Raw genomic sequence first — 16683 nt, 5'->3', positions numbered from 1 at the left:
GATGGTAGAAATGGAATTTGTACTATTTAATTATGTACAATAGCTGCTCCCTGGGCCAGAGCTACAAAATGTAAGAAAACAATTTAAAAAACCTTCAGATTTCAGCCATACTCGAAGGAACCGAGTGTTGCAAGGCCTCAGTGGCATCTCCAGAAATCCAATTTAGGGGGTGCACAGAAAGGGCCACAGGCAAAAGTAGGGAAGCCACCTAAACTTGGAAAATGTGAATGTTATTCCCAAATTGACATGGGTAAATTCAGGGTGACCTGTGGTGTTCAATTACAGGGAGATGGTAATAAAAGTGCTAACTTGCCTGGGGTAATGTTTAAATAGCAATGTTTCTCTTGAAAACTGCAATGTTCAGCATAATGTGTCAGCCTGCCAGTTAAGCATAGCCTTGCCCGTTTCAAACAACTCTACTTAATCACTGTCAATGTAATGCCAGTTGCAACAATGCTACGCCACCTTTGCCCAACCCCGCCCCAGTATGCCATGTTCTGATGTAAGTGCAGCCTCAAATCAACTAATAATTCCAACATATACCTGGTCATATACCATAGGTAATGCATAGCCTTGCATTGGCTGCAATAATATACAAATGCCCTAATAGAGCTATTTAATGGTCAGTAGAGTACTCATATGGAAGGTAGAACCCCACAAGGCTAAACCCAAATGATCCAATACCACCACTACATGAGCACAAGCCCCATACCTGGCATCCTACCCCCCACCAAACAGAACACAAGCCTGATGATATTATATGATATTTTATTTATAGCACGCCTATACACAAGTGTTTCAAGGCGCGGCGAGGCAGGGGAGGGGTTCAAGGGGGGGACAAAATGATCTTACTAGTCTGAGTGACATTGAGATTGTGCAAGTGCGAGGGTGAGGTAAGGGGAGAAGTGCCAGGGGAAAGGGAGGAGGAGCAAGTGCAAGACATGGGATCAAACAATGAAACACAAGAAGTGCGGTCAGCAGTTGGCAGTGCCGCCTCACCACCACTAGAGCACAAGCCCCATACCTGGCATCCTACCGTGACCACCAGCACAGCACAACCCCCATACCTGGCATGGTGTCCCCACCACCCAAAGTACAAGCTCCATACCTGGCATCGGACCCCCCAGCCTCAGAGTACAAGTGCCATGCCTTGCATTCTGCTGCACCACAAGCAAAACAAAAGTCCCTTACCCGGCATCCTGTCTGCACCACCCCAGAGCACAAGCCCCCTACGTGCCCTCCTGCCCCGACCACCCAGAGCACATGCATTATGCCTGACATTGTGCCCCAATACCACCAAAGCACAAGCCCCATATGTGGCATTGCGTCCCTACAACGCAGAGCACAATCCCCATACCTGGTATCCTGCCCCTGATCACCCAAACCACAAGCCCTATAACTGTCATCCTGACCCTCCACCAACGAGAACACAATACCCATACCCGCATTCTGCATCCCAACCCAAGAGCACAGGCCCCATACCCATCATCCTACCCCCACTACCCAGACCACAGTCCCCATTCCTGGCATCCTCCCCCCTACCACAAGACTGAAAGCTCCATATATGCAATCCTGCCCAATACCACCCAGAGTACACACCCCAAATCTGCCATCCTGACCCACCACCACCAGTGCACAAGCCCCATACCTGGCATTCTGCCTCCACCACTATGATTGCAAGCCCCATACCTGGGGCATGTTGCCCCTCTACCATTCAGAGCACAAGCCCATATCTGGCATTTTACACCCCTACACACCTAGAACAAAATCCCCATGCCTAGCATTCTCCTGGCCCTACCAGCCAGTGTGCAAGCCTCATACCTGGCATCCTGCCCACCACTACGCAGAGCACCAGCCCCATATATGGCATCCCGGGCCCCACCATCCAGAGACATGCTCCAGACCTGGCATCCTGCCACTCACTAAACAGGGCACAAGCCCCTTACCGAGCATCCTGCTCCACACCAACTGCAGCACAATAATTATACCTGGAATCCTGCCCCCCACCACCAGGTTTGCAAGCCCCATGTCTAGCATCCAGTCCCCAACCACACAGACCACAAACCCAATACCTGCCACCCTGCCCCACCACCACCCAGAGCACAAACACAATAAATGTCATTGTGACCCCACAACTCACTTTGCAATATCAATACCTGCCATCTTGCCCCCCACCACCAAGATTGCAAGCCTCATACCTGGCATCCTGCCCCCCAAGAGCCAGAGTGGGGCCCCCCATACCTGGCTCCTGATCGTTCCACGGTGTCAGCCCAGAAGAGCATTCCCCTTCTGTTTTATTATGGCTTTCTCTATAGAGAGAGAGCAAGCACAGCAATCAGAGCCCACATCTGCCTCCTTCAGATGGGGAGCACAAAGTTGGCACAGCCTAGAGACGCCACTGCAACGCCTGCTCAGATTCTGTATAGATGGGGCGAGGCACTCGTCTTGATTTCAGCAATGTTTGTATCTAGGAGTAGTGAGATGGTCATGTATGTAGATCGAGTGGTTCTGGAAGTTTGGGTTTTGTTGAACTTGGTTGATAGGTATTTCCGTGCGGTGTTGTTGATGCACATGTGGGTGATGTCTAGGTATCCACCAAGGGCGTCACTAAGGGTGCTGCCTGTCTGTGCCGGCACACCTCATTCGCCATCAGGAGGGCAGGAGCCCCCTGCTACTGCTGCTTTCCCCCGCTGGACCAGGAACCCTGCTGGAGCCCCTCTGCCCGCGCCTGTGATCCTGGGTAAGCTTATGCTACTTAGCATGCCCCCATTCTGAATCCACACTGCCCTGAGTGCCTCATTGTGCCATTTGCACTCACAGAGTTATACAATCTGTATGTAGACTGCCATTCCCCATGAGGAGGATCCAAACATGGCCATCGTCAAAATGTTTATTACATGTCTAGTCAATGCTTTCCAACGTCTATAGGCCGCTCCGTCCTTCTTCCGTGATGCTGGGTCACCGGAAGACTTGAGCCAGCCGTTCTACCAAGGGCATCACTAAGGGTTCTGCCTGTGTCACCATCGCGCCACCTCTTGACTGTGCACTGTAAGTACTATTACCATTGGTACACACCACTGACTCATACTTTTCCCCCAAGCAAAACTTGACTTGCATCGGCCCATTATACCGACCAGGATCCATGCTGTAACTAACTGCAGCCGCGCACTTAAGTTCCGCAACCAGGCTTGCACAACATGTGCCCCATGTATCATGCACAACACCCACCCTAAATTGTTCTGCCTGTACCAGATTCCACTAGGTACCCGTGCCTTAGACTGCATTTGGCATGTGTGCTCCATTGTAGTCTACTCTGCATTTGCCCCCAGTGTTTGCACTCGCTCTTAATCGCTCTGCCTGCCTCAGACCGCATTTGGCACATGTGCTCCACTGTAATGTACTCTGCATTTGCCCTATTGTTTGCACTCGCTCTTAATTGCTCTGCCTGCCTCAGACCGCATTTGGCACCTGTGCTCCACTGTAATCACTCTGCATTTGCCCCAATTGTTTGCACTTGCTCTAAATTGCTCTGCCTGCCTCAGACTGCTTTTGGCACCTGTGCCCCACTCTAATTACTCTACATTTGCCCCAATTGTTTGCACTCACCCTAAATTGCTCTGCCTGCCTCAGACTGCTTTTGGCACCCGTGCCCCACTGTAATTACTCTGCATTTAGCCCAATTGTTTGCACTTGCTCTAAATTGCTCTGCCTGCCTCAGACTGCTTTTGGCACCTGTGCCCAACTCTAATTACTCTACATTTGCCCCAATTGTTTGCACTCACCCTAAATTGCTCTGCCTGCCTCAAACTGCATTTGGCTCCACTGTAATGTACTCTGCATTTGCCCCTATTGTTTGCACTCACTCTTAATCGCTCTGCCTGCCTCAGACCACATTTGGCACCTGTGTTCCACTGTAATTACTCTGCATTTGCCCCAATTGTTTGCACTCACCCTAAATTGCTTTGCCTGTCTCAGACTGCTTTTGGCACCTGTGCCCCACTGTAATTACTCTGCATTTGCCCCAATTGTTTGCACTTGCTCTAAATTGCTCTGCCTGCCTCAGACTGATTTTGGCACCTGTGCCTCACTATAATTATTCTGCATTTGCCCAATTGTTTGCACTCGCTCTAAATTGCTCTGCTGCCTCAGACTGCTTTTGGCACCTGTGCCCCACTGTAATTACTGTACATTTGCCCCAATTGTTTGCACTCACTCTAAATTGATCTGCCTGCCTCAAACTGCTTTTGGCACCTAGGCCCCACTGTAATTACTCTATGTTTGCCCCAATTGTTTGCACTCTAAATTGCTCTGCCTGCCTCAGACACACTTTTTTCCTGTTCTCCACCATAAGGTGTAGTGGGCCAGTTCTAATGGCTATGCACTGCTCCCTTCTGCATAGACTTACCTGCCCAAACTGCGCTACGCCAGCCTGCCCCACTACCAGCTCCCCACGCACACTGCCTCACAGCTGTCCTAGCCAGCTCTAAGCCCATCACCACAACTATACACACAGGTATCCAGCTCACCCCGGGCGTGCATACCCCTAACCCACCATTCACTCCCCACAGAGAACAACACTCACTATGGCGGGCACCGTTGCCTCATCCCTCACTATAACACCCACCAAATTCCTCCCTACCTCTCACTCCAAACCTACCACAGAGACTGACACGCTGACCCCGCCAACACCTCACACCATTTATCACCCTTTCAATGGATCACACATTTTGCCTCTCGCACTACTCCACTGATTTGCTGCCCCCTCAATTTAAGGATTGCCAGACTAGGCTCTTGCCTCCCCCACAAGGCCATGTCTCCAACCACCTCCAGCCCACCTAATGCTAACAGAACTTTCACACCAGCAGCACTGCCCACCCATCCAGCCAAAATCAAAACAAGGAACAATTTAGCCCCCACCAACCTGCAATGTGCACTCATTAACGCAAGATCCCTCCCAGCACATGCCACGGAAATACATGACCTCATCACCAATCTCGACCTAGACATCCAGGCAGTCACAGAGACCTGGCTCCATGAAGCAGCTGGTCCTGCCATTGCACTAGCCCTCCCACAAGGACACTCCATCTTTAGGCAAGACAGGCACACAACCAAAGGGGGTGGAGTAGCCCTCATAGTCATAGATTGCCTAGAGATCAGACAAATCCCCTCCAACGTTGGCAAAAAGACTGATTCCCTCACAGTCAAGATCTCTATCTCCCCTAACACCACTGTCACCCTACACTTAGCCTACCACACACCAGGCCTCATAGCAGACTTCCATGATAATCTCATTCACCTCCTAAGCGAAAACCTCAACAACTTCACCAAAGCAGTTCTTCTAGGCGACTTCAACCTGGGTCTTAATGACCAACAAGACAAACCCTCCAAATCCTTGGCCCAAGCACTACAGGAACTTGGCTTCCTACAAAAAATCCTGACCCCCACCCACTGCAAAGGACACACCTTTGATTGGTTGGTAGATCATAACTGTGGTATAGATGTCAGCTCCAACACTCCAAAACCTTGGTCTGACCACCACCTCATAAACTTTTTCCTACCAACTTTTACCTGCTCACCTTTAAATCTCAGCCCCATCCCACCTGCACCAGCTAGCAGTGCACAGAACCTTACAAAAGGAAGGATCCTCCCTTGACTCGCTAATACTCAACCTTCCAACTTCCCCAGACCCCTTGGTTCTGGCGGACATCTGCAACGCCACCTTGACCACAGCAGTCAGCACGATTGCACTGCTACAAAGGAAAAAAGCCCAAAAAATCAAACACTGTAATACCTGGTTCTCCGCAGAACTGAACGAACTGCAAACTCAAAAACACAAAGCTCTAAGTAAATGGCTAGGAACTCCACAGGAATCCACTTTATCTTCCTATAAGACCCTACCCTCCTAACACAAGAAAGCAATAATGAAAGCCAAATCGTCCTCCTACAACGAATGCATCACCAACGCCACCTCTGAATCTAAGGAACTCTTTGCCATCTTGAAAGAGCTATCAATCCCAGTTCGTAAGTCTCACGAGATTGTCAAAGACAAAACCAGGTGTACCAGCGTGCAGACAGGTCTAATAAACGAAATTGAGCTACTGCAAAACAAAATAGAAGAGCATCACAAAACCTCTCCAAACAAGCCAACCCAAGTCCCCACCCAGTTACTAAAAGCACTCTTAACAACAAAAAAACATTCTCATTGATGGAGGTCACTGAAACTGAAGTCTTAGATATCGTCAACAAAATCAAGCCATCTAACTGCATAGGTGATTACTGTTCAGCCAAATTAATGAAACACTATGCATAAACCCTTGCCCCCTTTCTAAAAACTTTCATCAATACATCCTTCAAACCAACTCAGTTCCCGACAGCCTTAAAGAAGCTTGGGTTCGCCCACTCTTAAAAAAAACCTCTCTGGACCCTGAAATAGCCAATAACTATAGACCCATCGTCACCGTCCCATTCTTCTTTAAAATCCAATCAGGTGACATTATGGACAAAGGCAAACCGGCACTTCTCCTTCTGCTAGATCTCTCGGCTGCCTTTGATCTTGTAGACCATGATTTCCTTGGCAAGCAACTAATAAATGCGGCCCACTTCTCTCCACAAGCCACACCTGGATTGAGTCATTCCTCAAAGGGAGACTCATGAGAGTATTCTCAGACTCCGCCTGTGCCTCTCCTACTACCATACACTGTGGTGTTCCACAAGGCTGATGCATGGCACCCACCCTCTACAACATCTTCACCCTCCCCCTGTTCAATGACCTGGATCGACGTGACATAGCCTACACAAACTATGCCTTCTCCCTTTAACCGGCATATACAAACATGATGCTATTGCGCTAACTAAGATTTACACAGCCATACAAACATGGATGGCAGCAAATGGCCTCCTTCTAAATGGAGATAAAACAGAGATCCTGGTGGAAGGAACCAAAGAAACTCTGAAAAACTCTCCCCCAACACAGCACTTTCAACATTGACAACACCACCATCACAATGTCATCATCTGTCAAAACCCTAGGGGTCCACCTCGACTCCTCCATGACCATGACACACCAGGTCAATGCAATAGCCTCCTCCGCTGCACTCACCACAAAGATCATCAATGCTGTCAAGCCCTTCCTAACCATCAAAAAACGGCTCTCAATGGCTAGAACCACAGTAGGCACCAAGCTCGACTACTGCAATGCACTCTTCCTTGTTTCTGTATTGTTTTGACTCACGCATGTATGTACTGAGCAAACTTCCTGTAACAGCGCCATGATGCCTCATGATGCACGATGCACGACAAATTCAAATACATAGAAATAAATACATTTGACATTTTCTTTATTATGGATAGGCAGCCAATGCATGTTTCTCCTGATTGAGCAAATGTGATATTTTTGGGGGATTTTCAAGGTTGCTCTGAGGGCATTGTTTTGAATGATTTGAAGCTTGTTGATGTTGCAACCGCTGGTGCCAGTGAATATAGAGTTGAATTGATCGAGCCTGCACCCTGTTAGTGCTCTCGTAATTGTGAGAGGACTGTCGAGGGCCAGAAGATATCTGCAGGTGTAGATTAGCTTGCTACCAGCTTCCCTGTCCACGCGGCCCTAATATTGAACTCACTGCCCCACGTTAGACGTGCTGAGAACTCCTACCTTAAATTCAGATCCAACTACATCAATCACTTGAAGCAATCAACCATCTAGCCAGTGTCTTCTTCTCTCCTCTCCACCTGTGTTTCCACACCCCACATCCTGTATCTCTACTCCCCCTGTCCTGCCTATTAGTGGGTAGTTGCTACACAGATATGACCTGATTATCCCGAATCTGTGCACTATGAACGGCAATACTGCCACTAGTCATACACTATATGTATCCATGCATAGCATTATCTACCTCCCCTAGTTCATGTAACCCTGCATATTTTGACTACAGATACAGCCGGCATACACCAATTTGCTCTGTGCACTATTGCCCGTACTGCTTTATACTACCTACATTATATCTTGTATATAACTTACTGTTTTACTGCCATTGGCTTTATGTATTTTAGTATTATGTGCAAATATGTAATTATGTAACCCAAGATTTGCATATCCTGTACTGCTGCGCCCTCTTACCCTCGGGTCTGGTGCGCATTACAAATTAATAAAACAAACAAACAAACAAATAAACATGAGAGAACGGAATTGTCGGGGGGGAAATTCTGCCGGGGTCGGCCGGGCCGTCCGCAGACCTCCGGGCAGGGAGGCCCCAACTCCTCCCGTATATCCCAAAAGAGATAGAGTATGAGACACACGCAAGAAGCAAGGTGACTCTGCTGTTTATTAGACAAAAACGGCAGGGATGGGTCAAGGATCGTACGCGTCCGTCCTGACACACACACAATCGTGGGGCTCGCAGGCCCTTTTTACCTTAGTATGACGCGCTACTTGCGTCACCTTGGAAAGTTAGCAAAAAACCTATCGCCACTCTTAATTGGTTGCTCGAGTGGTAGGGTTAGTATAGCATACGTATAGAGAACAATGTTAGTGGTCAAGGGTTAGTCAGGTGATATATCTGGGTTGTCCCTACAATTAGATACATGAGAATTGTTACATGAAGACCCCTGATGATTGGTTAATGTTAATGGCGTCAGTGATAAGAGCCCCATGTTCTGATTGGTGCGCCCGCGAGCTTCCCAGTCTGGGACCATCGCTGTTCCCAGCTCTCGGTGTACCTGTCATTTGCAACAATGTTTCACTATGAGTACGTGCAGACAATGTGAGGACTTATTCATAAGCTGGAAGGCCGACTACTCCCACTGTCGCAGATGTCCATTGAGCCTTTTAATTGTATCTGCCTTGTGTCTTGTAACGAGGGATCCAGACGCCTTTTCTGGTCTTGGCATCCTGTCAGGTTCGGCTTGGTCACGTGAGGTGGGACCGTGTTTGAGGCAGAATTCTGCACAATTAATATTGTTTTTCCACTGTGTGCCTGGTTTAATTTGCAGGTGTGACTTTGACGTTGGTGTGCGGCGTGCGAGGTTGCAACATCGTGCCCTTGATGGTCTGCTTTCGGAATGTGGGTTTGCAACATTGCGACCTTGGCTGTCTGCTTTCGCCGGGCTCATTCTGCAGGATCAGCAACCTGACTCTTGTTCTTTTAACGTCCATGGAAGCTCTTGCTTGCGGCCTACTTAGGCCTGGTGTATAGGTGGAACCGTTTGGTGCACAGGCGCTTTAGGTTATAGTATCATATTGTCTTATGACCAGTATCGTGTCTTCGTTATATTTCTCATTATGGCACCTGGTTTTAGGAGAAGCGTAAGCAAGCTCTTTAGATGGGTTCATGATGCGTCTTGTGTTTCTGCATTTTGAGAACCTATGTGGAAAATAATAAAGATGCACGTCCGTGAGTATGTCTGTCGCCTACGTCATAGCACTGAGTATATTCTTCGTGTAGATTGGTGCGGGAGTGTCCGGTGTGTATATTTGCACAGGTGTGCTGACCGTTGGCTAGGTCGTCATGGCATCTCTAACGACGTGTAGGTTTTAGTCTAGTTGATCCGTGCCGCAGGTGTCGGCATGGCCAGGGCGGGCTGCTGGGCAGGCAGATGGACACATCCGTATGTTCCTGTACCAGGGTATTTGGTCGTCTGGTAGATGGGCAAACTCTTCTCGTGGCGGGTGCCTGGGCCGTGATCCTTTAGGCCAGGCGCGAGAGGGGAAGGTCGGGAGCCTGGTCTTCCATTCTCCCACTTCAGTCCCCCCTCTGGTCGACTTGTCGACCACAAACATATCCTTTTCGTTATCTCCTCTTACTCTCCATATCTTAGTTATTCCTCCTAAATGTCCATAGTGGTTAACATGATCTTCAAATGACCAATACATATATTCACAGGTTCCTCCAGGAGTACAGTATACCCATTTCCCTATGTAGCTCCTGGGGTTTCTTGGGTTCTCGATCTTCACAGATGGTGGGTCCAGGTGGTTGGTGATGATCTGGTTGCGCAACTTCTCTCTCTCTTGTATGATTGTGCCTGTGTGTTGGCCGTCATCTGCTGGCATCAAGGGGTGCATACCGACCATTTCAAGCAACTCGTCAGTGGTGTGTGCCTTCCGGGCCTTCCAAAATCTTATTATGATCAGTGTAGCTCCAGCCAAAATAGTACAACCAACTATAATTTTCAGTCCATCTGACAGCCAAGATGGCATCCATGACCATAATATTGAAAACCAGCTCTCATCCTTTTTCACACCTTTACTTTCATCCATCATTTTGGAGTGCATCTGGGCCAATTGTGAAACTGCTTCTGTCAGTGTACCATTGTCAGCATCGTTGGCAGGAATGAACGTGCAGCATGATTGTCCTATCTTTGCGCAGACTCCTCCTTCCATGGCTGTGAGGAGGTCCAATACATATCTGTTCTGAAGTGCTACCATCCTTATAGCTCGCAGCTCCTCTTTTATTGCGTTGAATCCATTTACTGTAGAATTGATGGTCATCATTAGTTCCCATCTAGTTATCTGGAGCCATTTTGCGTTTGCCTAAGCCTGCAGTCCCGGATGTATTATTGAGGAGAAGAACATTGCTGCTCTGCTGAATAGTCTGTGTTCTGGCGGAATTGAAGTGAGTGCCGTTTCCGACCTTCCCCATAGGTAATTTCCTGTCAGAGGTTCTCCTTGTCTTTTCCTTCTATTTAGGACAGTATCATTGCCGTTGTTCCTGTTCTCTGGCCCCTCCTGAGGTTGTGCTGATCTCTTCTTCCTCTTGTCCCCTTCATCCATTTTGGGGAAGTTCGCCACATTCACATGCTTCTGGGGTACCACTAGTGATGGTACATTGACGTGCACCATCGTGCATACACCATTCCACAGAGGGGGCAGTGTATGGTATGCCTTTTCTCCACAGGCCCAGTAATGGTCCATTATCACTGCTGTTCCTGCTCCCCCCTCAGGTAACTCCATCACGCTTGCACAGTTGGTGTTGTATCCTACGTCCACCTCTCCTTTATGTTGGTAGCATACCTTAGGCACAGTCAGCGGCAGTATTGTTATTGGGTCTTCATCCGTCTCTATCCACGTGAGCATGGGTACGTACTTGATACAAGTCGTCCAACATCTGTGGTTGTGTGCATCGATAGTTGAAATAGTTTCTTTTGTTACCATGTTTCTGCCAATCACTCCTATCTCCCATTTGTTGTCCAGGTACACCTTCCCCGTTATCGTCACCAGTGGCCTCTCCCAACATCCTGGTTTACCAGGAACTTCAGTGGCGTACCAATCACATGGTAAATACTGCAGTGTTACTTTCTTTGTTTCCCCTTTTTCAGGACCACTTGTTATGTATCTGAATGCTTCAGCATGTAAACTGCTCTTGTGGTAACTCAAATAAGTCCTGAGGAAGTTGTTTTCATATGGGTATGAGTCTCGTGTTTTCCACACCATATGCACCACTGTCCCTTGAAATCTTCCTTTCGTTTGGAACAGTGCCAAGTATATTATGCATCGTGCTGTCTTTTCATCTATTTCTGTGGCAACGAATGTTCGAGAAGCGCTCATGGCGTATGGTATTAATGAGCAAACGTAGCAGCTGTCTTCTGTTGTCTGCTTACCGATGCGGGTCATGTGTTGGTACCATATGTTGTTTGAGACGTGTGCTGAATCTTGTATATAATTGTCAATACCTTTATTATCTGAGTATGTGCTGCGTTGAACTCTATTTTGCTTGTGTGCAATTTTACTAGTATCACCTGACGTAACACCTGTTGAAGCTGGGGATGGGGGTGTATTAGGTTTGGGTACAGCAATAATATTGATAGCATAGCTGTTGCCATACAGAGGCAGCCAAGAACCCGGTGATCATCAAAATCCCTATTATTTTTATTACAAATGCTAATTTCACCGGCATTTTGCTCTTACCTTGCTGCAGTCCGGCAGCGTATTCTTGTGACGTTAAAGTTGCTCGCCTGAAAATTCTCAATATGCTGGTTATTAAATGTTAGTTGTTGTTTTTTAAGCTCTCCCTATCAAATAGTCATTCAGTGCCCAGGCGAAGAGCTGTTCCCACGCTAATCTAAGCGATCTATCTCTTAGGACAGGCAAGTATGGGTGGAGGTGGGGCATTGAATATTCTATGGCCAAGAGGAATGCTGTGTAGTAGACACGTACCCTTCTTCTTTTTAGGTACGTTGGCCTTTTTATTTCATATACAAATTGGTGTGACAATTCTTCTGGGTAGTTATCGTCTGAGGGTACCATCTAATCCTGGGCAGTGAATTTGTTAGTTATCTATTTTCTTAGCAGTACAATAATACGCAGTTCCTGCATGTGCGAGAGAAAAGAAAAGAGAGCATTCACGTGTTTACATGTGTACGTGTGCAAGACAATGTCCTTCAGTTCAGTTATTACTGCAGTGGGGGTAGGGGTCAATGGGCAGGGGGTTTGGGGCTCAACTGGCGGAAGTATCTTTACCCTTTGAGCGTGTGACCATGGGGTGGGCAGTATGGGGATCACCCCTTTCTTCTTCAGTTATTGTCCCTGGGGAATCTGGGGAGTGACAGGGTATGGGAACACTTAGGCCGTTAGCTGTGGTAGAACTCTCTTCCTCCGTTGGTGATGTTGTTCTTGTTCTCCCAATGGACCTGTCGGTGGCGCTGGGGCGGGTCTGGAGTTTGTAGATCTTTACATCGTGTAGGTGGTTCCAGGCACGCTTGTCCTGTAGCTTTACTGCTCTCGTTGATACCTCCTCTACCAGATGGGGGCCAGTGAATCGTGGACTGTTCCACTTCCTGTTGAAATTGCGAAGTAGTACGTGGTCACCTTTAGCAACTTTACACAGTCTTTCCTTTTCCAATTCTTTATCCACGTCTTCTTGTTGATTGCTGTTAGACCCGCCCCGCGTGCGCTTGAGCTGTTGAGACACAAACACTACACTAGTAATCAAAGAAGACACATATTGGTACATTTCATCACCAAGAACACTCGCTGTACTCTCGTGGTCGGTAAATGCTCTTGATGTTGGCGTTAGGGGAAGGCGCATTTGACGTCCGGTAACCACCTCGTGAGGGGTGAGGTGGTGGTCGGACCCTGGTCTATTCCTTAGCTCAAATAGGGCTAATGGAAGGCAATATAACCAACTCTTCTTTGTTGTTTGCTGTATCTTTGCAATTGCCTCCTTTAATAGGCCATTCAGGCGTTCACATACAGCGTTGGCCTGTGGGTGGTATGCACATGCAAATTTATGCTTGATGTTCAGCAAGGATGTGATGTGCTGGAACATTTCGTTTGCGAAATGTGGGCCATTGTCTGACCTTAACACCTCGCACACTCCCCACCTGGGGAAGACCTCCCTCACTAGGAATTTAGCTGCTCTAAATGCATCTGGGTGTGAACAGGGCCCTGCTTCAATCCACCTCGAGAATGGGCATACTACTACAATCATATACCTATTTCCTTGACATATGTTGATCATATCAACATAGTCAATATGGAGATGCCGGAAAGGTCCCTCTGGCCGGGGTATAGTACCTCTTATCACCTTTAGAATATGGCCGGCCGTAAACTGTTGACATGTGAGACAATTGCTGATAAAATTTGACACATGAGAATTTAACTCGGGGCAGAACCAGTCTTCCCTAATTCGTGCTGCAATTACTTCCTTGCCTGTGTGGGCTGGATGATGTAGTTGGCTCAGGGCGGTGTTCAAAAGTGCCAATGGTATTACAACCTTTCCAGTGCCACCCTAGCGCCATAGTGCGTCGGTTGGTGACATTGTGCATCCTCTTTTTACCCATATTTCTTTTTCGGCCATTGGTGCAGCCGCTTGTAGCTCCATAATCTGTGTGTCTGGGAGATGGGTGTACCCTTCTCTTATCAACATCTCCTTAGCCATTCCCCTCCCTCTCCCTCTCTGTGACTCTGGGGGGTTCCATATCTCACCAAAGTATGCAGCATACTTCGCATGTGCGTCTGCTGCTGCATTCCCTTTCGAGACGTGGTCTTCACCATTGGTGTGTGCGGTGCATTTTACTAAAGCTAATTCTTGGGGGTCATTTATTACTTCAATTAGTTCAGCCAATAAGAGGGCATGTTGCACTGGAGTGCCATCAGCTCTCCTAAACCCTCTTCTTCTCCATTTCGACAGCCCTGAGTGGACAGTGGATGTAACATACGCGCTGTCGGAGTATATGGTCACTCGTTTGTCAAAGCTTTCCTTCAATGCCAAGATCAGTGCAACTAATTCCGCTGCTTGAGCGGAGTAATGCTGTGGTAATTGTACACATTTCATAGCCACACACACCGGTACCTCCATCATTTTTACCACTGCTGCCCCAGTCCTCCTTATACCATCCCTTTGGTCGATAGTTGATGACCCATCAATAAACAGGAGCTCACCTCCCTCTAGTGCGTTTTCTTCAACCTTTCTAGTACATGAGTACATTTCAGTTATTTGTGTACAATCGTGGGCATAACCTCCTTCCTCAAGTACTTCTGCCAGGAACCTTGCAGGGTTGACCGTGCTACATCTAACAATTGATAGTTCAGCTCTGGATAGGATGATCTCATAACCTGATGCCCTCTGCGTGGTTAGGGTGGACTTAGGTTTATTAAATATTGCAAATAGTGCATGCTCCACAAACAGTGTAGTTGGGCACCCCATGGTTATTGCTGATGCTGTTTCCACCGCAAAAGCAGCTGCGGCAAGACCTTGTTCGCAAGGGAAATGACCTAACATCACAGGGTCCAAGTGGCCACTGTAAAATGCTACTGGTTTGTAGCCCATGCTTGTTTTTTGAGCCAACACTGCTTTCACTGCTTTCATTACTGCTGAATCGCAATGTGAAAATATAAAAAATTGTCGCTCATAGTCTGGGGATGCCAGTACCGAGCAGTTGATATTGCATCTTTCAATTCATCAAAAGCCTCTTTCATTTCCATCGTCCACCCCAGCTTTTTCTCCCCTTTATTAGCTTCCCTTAACGCCTCAAGCAGGGGTCCTATGTACGAACTGTAATCAAATACCCATGCTCTACAGTAGTTGCACAGCCCCAGGAACTGCTGCAGTTCCCTCACTGTTTGTGGCATTGGAGTGTTTGAAATGGCCTGTGCTCTTTGTGGTGCAATATTTCTTCCATGTTGGGATATAAGCTGACCAATGTAAAGTACCTGTTCTTGACAGTACTGTATCTTTTCCATGTCTACCTTGTAACCTTTTTCAGCCAATATTGTCAACATCTTTAAGGAGTCCTCTCTGCATGTTCTTTCGTTTGTACTGCAAATTATTATGTCATCCACATACTGCAACACTGTGCTTTCCACTTACCCAAATCCATCTGTATTACTCTGTTGAAAATTGAGGGTTATTCGCAATACCCTTGTGGCAATCTGGTGTGCTTCCACTTTGTGTTTCTGTAAGTGAAGCTTGTCAGATCTTGTGAGTCTGGGTGCAATGGTATTGAGAAAAAAGCATTTTTAAGGTCGATCACTGTAAATCGTGATGCTTCTGCTGGAATGCCACACAATATTGTGGCCGGGTTTGCTGCTATGGGATATTCTGCTTCTACTATGTTGTTCAAGGGCCTGAGATCCTGTATGAAGCGCCAAGACCCCCCTTTAGCCTTGCGCACTGGGTATACAGCCGTGTTACATGGTGATTCTGAGGGGACCAATATGCCATTATTTATAAGGGCTGTTATGGTTTCATATATGCCCTCATCTGCCTCTTTTGATAGTGGGTACTGTTTCACTCTGGGGAGTATTGCACCTTTTTTCAATTTTATCCTTACTCCCCCTATACTTTTTATGCACCCCACGTCATAGGGGCTAGTAGTCCACAATGATTTGGGTACCTTTGACATATCCTCCTTAAAGAAGGGGACTGGGGTGCATGTGGGTGCCTCGAGTGCCATTGCAATTTTCTGTGCTACTTGTTTGTAAACCACTCTTAGCCATATTTCCACACTCATCATAAACACTATTTCACCCTCCTCCTTTTCTTCTGAGAACAGCTCCTCATCTGACACCTGGGTGAGCCTACATCCTTCTGCTAGTGCTATCACTGCCCTCCATGCTCTTCCTTCTCTGTCTTGGGCATGTACAGCAATGTAATCAGCTGTTGCAATAATGCTCTCAATGTCCATTAGAACCACCTTTCCTTCTGGTTCATTAACAGGTGTTTCTGGTCTGAACAGATAGGCTGCTGGCCTCCTCCATATTTTCCCTTCTATCCCTGGCATCCATGCAAATGCCATATCTGTCCCATACTGGAATAGTTCGCCATCTACTGGCTCCGCCCTAATCGCTGTCTGTCCGCAGTATGCTTGCATAATCTGTCGTGCTGTGAGCATGTTAATCCCTGGAGTAGAGCAAATTATGCCGTCCTCAGTAAAGGAGATCGTCATATTCAACCTGTTCATTATGTCTCTCCCCAGTATATTTACTGGTGAGGCACTATAATATAGAAGTGGAACTGACAGGTCATAATCTCCAATAGATAAGGGAATGTTATCAGTAAAGGGAACCAACCCTCTAGCCCCAGAGAATCCTTGGGTGTTCATGGCATCGCCTGACATCTTAAATTTACCTTCCCTTATGCAAGACCGCGTCGCCCCGGTGTCAACAACGAATGATAATTTTTTGTCACCTATCGTTACCTCTATGCGTGGTTCCTCCGCACTATTAGGTGTTACTGACAGGATGGGACA

At 47.5% G+C, this 16683-nt stretch overlaps 1 protein-coding gene across 4 annotated transcripts in view; it reads left to right on the top strand.

The window, feature by feature from the left end:
- Nucleotides 1-16683, top strand: part of HMGCLL1 (3-hydroxy-3-methylglutaryl-CoA lyase like 1) — a 696896-nt gene that overhangs the window by 654521 nt on the left and 25692 nt on the right. Inside the window, exon 9 of one of the 4 annotated variants that reach the window (XM_069606145.1) lies at nt 11186-11268. The exons of the other annotated variants lie outside the window; for them this stretch is intronic. Within the exon in view, the coding sequence (XP_069462246.1) occupies nt 11186-11268 (83 nt within the window). The remainder of the gene's footprint in view (nt 1-11185; nt 11269-16683) is intronic. 4 annotated transcript variants of the gene reach the window in all.

The sequence above is a fragment of the Ambystoma mexicanum genome, chromosome 4p, assembly GCF_040938575.1.
Source record: "Ambystoma mexicanum isolate Mex_15411 chromosome 4p, UKY_AmexF1_1, whole genome shotgun sequence".
Taxonomy (NCBI): domain Eukaryota; kingdom Metazoa; phylum Chordata; class Amphibia; order Caudata; family Ambystomatidae; genus Ambystoma; species Ambystoma mexicanum.
This window is presented reverse-complemented; position numbering and strand designations above follow the sequence as displayed.